At 40.4% G+C, this 8,117-nt stretch overlaps 1 protein-coding gene across 4 annotated transcripts in view; it reads right to left on the bottom strand.

Annotated features, from left to right (window-relative positions):
* The window catches only part of FSD1L (fibronectin type III and SPRY domain containing 1 like), a 52,922-nt gene that overhangs the window by 31,968 nt on the left and 12,837 nt on the right, over nucleotides 1-8,117 (bottom strand). For all 4 annotated transcript variants that reach the window (XM_019555168.1, XM_019555169.1, XM_019555170.1 and 1 more), the window contains one exon: nucleotides 5,942-6,043. In XM_019555168.1, coding sequence (XP_019410713.1) covers nucleotides 5,942-6,043 — 102 coding nt within the window. The remainder of the gene's footprint in view (nucleotides 1-5,941; nucleotides 6,044-8,117) is intronic.

The following is an 8,117-nucleotide window of genomic DNA, read 5'->3' as shown; positions in this document are numbered from 1 at the left end:
AGGGTAGGTTTAGGTTAGATATCAGGAGGCGCTACTTCACGGTCAGGGCGGCTAGGGTCTGGAACCAACTTCCAAGAGAAGCGGTGCTGGCTCCTACCCTGGGGGTGTTTCAGAGGAGGTTAGATGAACATCTTGCTGGGGTCGTTTGACCCCAGTATTCTTTCCTACCATGGCAGGAGGTTGGAATAGATGATCTTCTCAGGTCCCTTCTGACCCTAGAAACTACTCACTGCTGAGAACTACAAACAGTGATAAAATATAGGTCAGAGACCTGTATCCGTGAAGACACCATCATTATCCTCTCTTACTACATTAGTGTGGATGCCACTGTAAGTTAATAGCGAGCCAATATTCCCTGGGTGAGGGAAGTGAAGTTTAGCTGCCCTGAACCAAAGAAACTGGAGTACTCTTCCAAACTTATAATCAGGTTAGATGTCAAGGACAGAATAGACAAAAAATAATAGTGGGCAACATTAGCAAGTGAAAACACAGTGTGATGGTTTGGATTTAAGTGGACATCTCAGGCACAAAAAGGCAGGAGGTCTAAAAGATTTCAGAAGTTATAGATTAAGGAGCCTCTCCTGGCATTGAGTACCCTTTCAGTAAAAAAAAAAAAAAAGCCTGTTGAAGTAATAGATTCAAAGAGCATTTTCTGGAAAAATTTGGAGCATGGCATCACTCCTCATTCATTATGAGCAATATCTATTATGACTGAACCAACTTCCCATCTGACACCAGCCACAAAAACAAACAAAAACCCCCCCAAAAGTTACCCTGATGTACAGAACAATCCCCAAGCAGTCAAACAAAACCAAAACAAACCCAAAACTCCATAAGGTTGATGCAGGCATCTGGTCTTTGACCTAAGCCCATATGGAAGCAGTACTGAAGAATGTAGATATTGCAGGATATGGGAAGAAAGCATCTAGATATTGAGGCAGAGCAGACTTAAAGCAAGTTAAAACATTAACCCTGCACAAGGTGCAATTTGTGATTTTTGATGCTGGAGCCTCTATTGGGACAATACCAAGTTACCCAAGTGAAGAATCTTTTTCATTTGAAGGGATAAGTGTTCCTGCACCATTTAAGTTTTTTGAAAACATGGAGGGAAGTCTGCTATTGTTACTCAGTCAGCTAATACCGAAATTAACAGATACCCTACCTGCATACCTAGGTAGTTTCCACGCCTGGCTTGCAGACATTATGGACTCTGACAAATGTTCAATTTAAAAGGCACCATGGGTTTTCAGCCAGTCCAAACAACTGTGCCTCCTGCCATGCCACACATGCATGGCAGGGATGGCAGGGCATGCACTTCTGGAAATCAGATCCCCATCATACCTTACTTGCTGGCTCAGGAGGAGCCCAGCATAGTGATTCTGCCCCTCCCCACCCATGAACTAGCAAGTAAAAACCCACACGCCAACAAACCAGCTAATTGTCAGCTGGGGCCAGGAACTGAACCAGCGCTCATCAGGTGCCCAGCCCCAGCCAGCCAACAATCCAGTTAGTCTAGAGGACCCTGCAAATGGTACCTGGAAGGTAAGTAATATTTCCAGAAAGACAGAGGCGTTTAAAAGAAAAAAAAAAAAAGTTAAATTAATAAGGAAACTAATTGCATGGATGTGTGTGGTAGCTAGTAACTGAATTTTGGTGACTGAATAAGAAAGCCAGTTTCCACAGTTATTCAATGTAAAATGAAGGGATAAAGAGTTGTACCTGTTCCACCACACTTTGGATGTGTAACCCATGCACTTTCCTTCTGCCAGCTAATCTGATCAATTGGCCAACAGAGATTAAAGGCTCTAGTTATACTCGGTGCCTTTTTTTAAGCATAAGAAAGTACTACATGCAACAAACAAGGAACAAAAAGTACTCTGCAGGGCTGGGGTCTGGCCAGTCCAGCTCCTTACAACTACAAATATCATTCTTTTTCCCACATTCATCCAATATGGTCATCAACTGTGCTTTCTGCATGACTTGAGATTACCCTGGGAAGCATTTGCTCATGCTGTGACAGGGAATACACTAACTTCAGCCATCACTGTAGGGTTCAAAGTCCACTAAGCACAGTATATCAATTAAACCTGAAACCAAATAATCCCAAAAACCATTGCATTGTTATTGCTCTGGTCTAATTATAAGAAGGCCCCATAAACAGGTTGGAGAAATGGATAGTAAAAAAAAATGCAGGCGGATGGGGTTAAGGATCACCCTTGGTTACATCCAACACCTAGTGGGGTAGGGTAAGCTGGCATTTAAAGGTCCCACTTTATAGTTAAGCAGCATCTCATCTGTTACGTTCAAGAGACCAATTTACGTCAAAAGAAGCAACATGAAGTGCAAAAAAGGAGGAAGTTGTCATTCCATTATACACCTTGGGTACTTCTGGACAATGTGGCAAGATGGCATGCAGAGTCTCTGGTGGTGCTAAAAAACTTAGGACAATAGTCTGTAGTGTAAAGGAAGCATTTAAATCCTCAGCCCTGGTTAGCTGAAAGACCCAATATTGCATGCATGAGGCATAAGCAACTCTGCAACAGGATTAGTGTCAACACATACTTTAATTTTCTTCTCAGCTACACTCACTGCCAGTTAAGCTAGTCATTAGTGGTGTTCATTGTCTCTTCCCCTCACCTAGTTTCCCACTGAGCAATTTAAACCAGGATCAAAAATTTTCAGTTTGTTTCAAGTGTTTGCAGAAGTCAAATTCATTAAATATTATTCCTGTTACAAAATTCAAACAGTTTAACAGTGAACTGAATACAATTCAGCATGTCCTCCCAACACTGAAAAGTTTTCCAAGTCAGTTACTAAGGGATTTTGCATGTTATTTAAAGCTGAATGAATCTTATTTGCTACTAGAGTGTGCTTGGCTCTGCTTGGCAATGAACATGAACAGATGCATGATGCGTTAAGAGTCCAGTCCCTAAAAGGGACATTTCAATTTAAAGACATGATTTAATTGGTTGCAGGTTAAAATTGGTGCACCAGATGGCTCAGATGGAGAGTAATGCAGTTTGTCTAAAGTTGCATGCAGAACTCGTATTAAAAAACAAAATCAGGTATTTTGTCTGTTCTTGAATAGACAATCCCCAAAAATCATTAGCCATATCATATGCCCATTGAGTCATTTGAGACTGCTCTATAAAAGAGGTATAATACTCCCATATTTTGAATGACACTTGCACATTTCAGAGACCTGCTTCCATTAAGTAACCAGTTTTCTAGTCCCTTGAATGGCTACTTAAAAAAGGGTTCACTCTAACCTGAGGCCACACACTCAGGACATCCTAAAAGTATATTCATCTCAAGCCTAAATTCATGCAGCAATACTGATCTAAAAAATAAATTGAGGTATGCACCATAGTGCTCACAACAAACAGCGTCCACAACAAAAACACAGCCAACTGCGTTTTACATGTATGAAATGGACTCTGAATTTAAAAAACACTGAAAAACAAAAACCCTGATCAAGTCAGTCTGGCATCCTAAACATTTGTTTAAGGATATCAAAATGCTTAAAAAGAATGAGGTTTATTTTTGCGGTATTTAACAGAAAACCACAATTCAATTCATCTTGCTGTATCCAAGATAAAGAGCACTAGAAAAAGACAGATTTTCTCAAGAGGCATTAATGATCAAATTAGTTTAAAAAGCTGGGACAGCTTATAGGACAAGCCAAATACAGAGCCCTAAAACCCCTGCACATTTGTACTTAGAGATGGCTGAAGAAAGTAAGACTGCAGCATATACTGAACCAGACTAATGAACTGCAAGATATAAATACTAGAGGGGGATTAGACTAAACTGGCCTCTAGCATCTTAATACCATACAAGCTTAGTGCCCCCAAATGGTTTTTGCCATTAAAAAAAGTTAAATTAAAAAAAAAAAAAAAAAAAATCTATTTGTATATTTAACTTGAAATGGAAAAATCTGTTTAATCCAGTGACTCTCAAACAGGCGACATAGCAACCTAGGGCAGAAGTTCCCAAAAACCAGGCCACAGCCCAGTACCAGGCCACAAAGAATTGGTTGCCAGGTCTTACGGTACGAGCCTCCAGCTCACAACCCCATCTATCTGCCCAGGTGAGCGGCTTCCGCTGCTGGCAGTCACATGCAAGGTTAAAGCTGGACGGCAGTGCAGCCCTGGGAGGGAAGCAGCTGGCTCTGTGTGCCCTGTCCCATTCGACAGTATAAAATAAAGAGGTTGGGAACCGCTGCCGTAGGGTGCCACCAGGTCCTTTGAAGGGTGTCATGAAGTGTAAGGAGATAAAAAGTAGGTAAGTGAAGGCTTAGACTTGTCCCTGGAGGGCCAGTTTCCTCACTTCAAGGAAGTAAGAACTATAATATAGTTTTTTTAAATGGGTGCCACAATTCACAGGAGTTATAGAGGAATGCCTCAAGTCCTATGAAGTTAAGAACCAGCAATTTAAAAAAAAATAGTTCATATTAAACCCCATTTTAATGGCAAAAAAATTAAGCCATAAAAAGAAACCCCACACCCAATGTTAAACCCTTGCCAACTGCTATACTTGGCTTTGTAGTTACTGTTCTTTAAAAAAAAGGACACAAGTCAGGATTCAAGACAGGAAAGCAAGAGCTGATCATGGCTGAAGTTTACACTATTACTTCAGTACTTTTTCTGCACCCATTTGCTGGAAATATTCCAATAGCTTTGTCATCCTATTAAAATGTTAAAAAAAAAAAAAAAAAAAATCACAAGTAATTCAGTTTTGGTGTGGTGTGGTGTGGTGTGGTTCTCTGGATCATTAGTTTAGTAACAGTAGCAATATATTACAACAGCCAAATAAAACATGGATCCAAGAGAACAGTAATAGTACTTGTAGAACTACTTTACCAGTCATCTAGTTCTATTGCACTTCTAATCCCCTGCCCTTATAATATGCCTCATTTCCCACCCCTTAACTCTAAGTCTGTTATGATAATGTACACAAGCTACAGTGAGTGGCCCAAATCATGTTGGGGCTCTCATTGTGCTAGATATGTCACAAGCATACCTTAAAACACCTGTAGGCATACAGCAAAAAGCTACACTGACGAGCTTACAGTTACAGTAAGATCTATTAAAAAAAGTTAAACTGAACGGCTCAGTGTTGGAGCTCCAAGTTCAGTGACATCCCGTCAATATCAGGATGCAAGAGAAACACTAATGTTTTTGTTCTATACTACATCAAGGCCAATATTTCACCTTTATAAATTTTGCCGTCCAGGTCCGATTTGCCTAGTATTAATGAAGCCTTGCATAAAATTCTACTGGACCATTATACCAGGTGCCCCCTTCTGCGAAGAAGTCATTAGCTATTTTATCATCAGTTACTATGGTAAGTGGACAGGCGAACAGGTTCTATACCAGGGACGATAAAGTTCCTGGACAGTTTTTCAAGGCTGCATTAATATGTTAGAGGATATCAACTTTAAAGTGTTGATTAATTGCATAAATACCAGCTTCAGTTCAGACAGATGTGCTATAAAGTTATTCATTCAAACTACAAAACAGCCTCTTGTACTCAATGACAATTATGACGGCTGAGGAATTAAGCCACTTTTCTGGGATACATCTCTGTAAGCTCTTCAAAGCAAGCAATTGCTTTTTCAGCTGAACTTCTAGCTACTGCTATTTCTAGCACTAGCACTGCCATCAGGCAAATCAAATTTAGTCTTCACTACAGAACCAGTTATTAGAGATACTGTAGCCTCCTAGAGCAGTTTAAGAAAAGCCATTATAATCACTATGCCTAACTTGGTCTCATCTTCCCAGAGGACCTTGCTATATTTCTATATCTCCCAACATTTCTACCCACATTAGCAGTTTGCAGTGTCAGGTTTAGGGTGAAACTGCATTCACGTTAAAAGATAGTATGCCTACTGGTTTTTTTATTTTTTTTTTTTTAAATTCACATCAAATTAGTTTTCTACCTTTGAAAATTCCTCAGGGTCCTTTATGTCCAGTGAGCGAGCAGCATATTCTAGTAATTCTTCAGAATTCTCCAGGGCATTACTACATTGGCTAAGTTGATTCTAGGGTAAGAAAATAGAATAGGTTCATGCATTAGTATTAAAGAATAGCCTGTTTAATTGTTATTAGAGAACTAGCACTAAGAAATAGGGAGTCCTGGTAAGAATTGCTAGACTTTGCCATGCCCTATTAATATTGGTGAGGTGCAATCCAAAAAGCCACTCAAAAGCATCAATTCTTTTGGTAAGAAGCAGCATCTTTATCCACATAAAATGTTAGCCCCACAAATAAAACAAAAGGATGTTTACTTTGTTTATCAGTTTCTAAACTGTGTTACACGCAGAAAGCCATACGGGTGCTATCCATTTACAGGAAACATTCCACATAAACAGCGTATTTCTGTAAAAGTGAGAAACCCTACTTTCTCGTTTTAAATTTTGGAGTTACAACTTCATATAATTTAGCACCCTGCATTATCTTAACTGTACTGCAGGCCAAAAAAGGGGAGGATATAGGACTGTTACTTGGAAATTCCATGCCCAAGTCTCCAATCCACCATTAACTTGTTGTATTCAAATCTGCTAGTTATCAACATACGAAGTACCACTTAACTATTTAAGATTTATAGTGACCTCTCCTTAAGTATCAAGTATATCAGGTTGAGCTATACAGCAAATATAGAGCATTGGAAGCTTTTCAGGGCAAAAAACTAAAGGTCCAAAAAAAAAAAAACCACCACTTTTTTTGTTGTTGTTGTTTTTAAATAGAAACCCACACTCCCCACATCAGATTTAGAACCAGCTGGTTATTTTTGTATTGGCCAAATAACCAATGAATGGTTATAAAAACAAGTCTAAGATTTACCCCAGGGTTGACCAAGTTCTGCATGGCCAGGGGCTGCATACTGGGCGGGCCAGAGATTACACACCTGCACCCCTCTTTGCCCCATGCCCCAAACTCCCCAGACCCCTGCAGACCAAGTAGGTTCACTACAGGGCTGGAGGCAGGGAGAGCCCAGAGACCCCAGCAGCAACAGCACGTGATGGAAGAAATAGTGGCCAGGCAGGAGTGCATGCAAGTAATGCAAGCCTTTTCTTCTCTGTCAATACAGCAGGCCTCCATTCACCCACATGAGATTATTGCTGACACATTCATCTTTCACAGACCAGACACAGTATTGTGTACCACTGCTGAATGGCAGGGTGCTAACAATAACAGCAGGCATTTCAACAATAGTAGGGTTTAGCTAAGGGTATCTTCAAACAGTTTGCCAAGAATGACACAGCAACCCAACATTAGCATTGTAGCAAGAATCAGCATAAACTAAGAGGAGTCATTTCAGTTGTAATGAGGAATTAGAATAGACTGCTTATTTGTAGAACAATATGTTTCTTCGAGCACAGGTTTTAATAGTGAAGTTGCAGTTTCCCACCTTTGCCATTAAAGATTTCCATGTATAAAGAGAGATATAAAACAAGTTGCCACTCGCACTGCAGCATGGTTTTCAAAATGTAAGTGTTTTATAACATTAGACAATTTATAAAAACCTCCTTGTTTCATTTAAGATACGGAACAGGCCGTGTTCTGGTCAACACAGAGTTAGGAAGATTCCTCAAATAAATACAGCACAAGCTCTCCAAAGTAGTAACACAAAAAAAATTAGAGACTACTGCTTCCTCCGCTCCAGTGATTAAGTCTCACTCACTGCAACCTAAAGTAAGTCATACTACTTCAGCTGTACTTTTGTACAGTTACATTCCAAAGATGTGTTCAGCTGATAAATTAAGTCCACAAAAAACTGTTACACTAGGCTACACCTGTTTTTAGTAAGCACTTAAATAGGATTAGCGTATGTCTGGGTTTTCCTGGACATGTCCTCTTTTTTGGCCCCATCCTCATGTCCATGCACGTTTTTAAAGTGCAAGCAGATGTCTGGGTTTTTGATCTGCCTCTGCTTTCCCAGGGGCTAGCAGCTTTGGCTGGGGGGGTCACATGCTCTGCATGTGGGTCGCAAGCAAGCTGCTCCTGGGTAAGAGACAACGCGTGTGCAACAGCAGGCAACAGGACTGGGGGGGCTGCAGGTCAGGAGGGGCACAGGCATCTGAACTCCAACTAGCTTCAAGCATCAAGGACAAC

This window comes from Crocodylus porosus, unplaced genomic scaffold (genome assembly GCF_001723895.1).
Source record: "Crocodylus porosus isolate Cpor-Errol unplaced genomic scaffold, CroPor_comp1, whole genome shotgun sequence".
Taxonomy (NCBI): domain Eukaryota; kingdom Metazoa; phylum Chordata; order Crocodylia; family Crocodylidae; genus Crocodylus; species Crocodylus porosus.
Note: the sequence above shows the minus strand (reverse complement) of the source record. Positions and strands in the feature narration are given on the sequence as shown.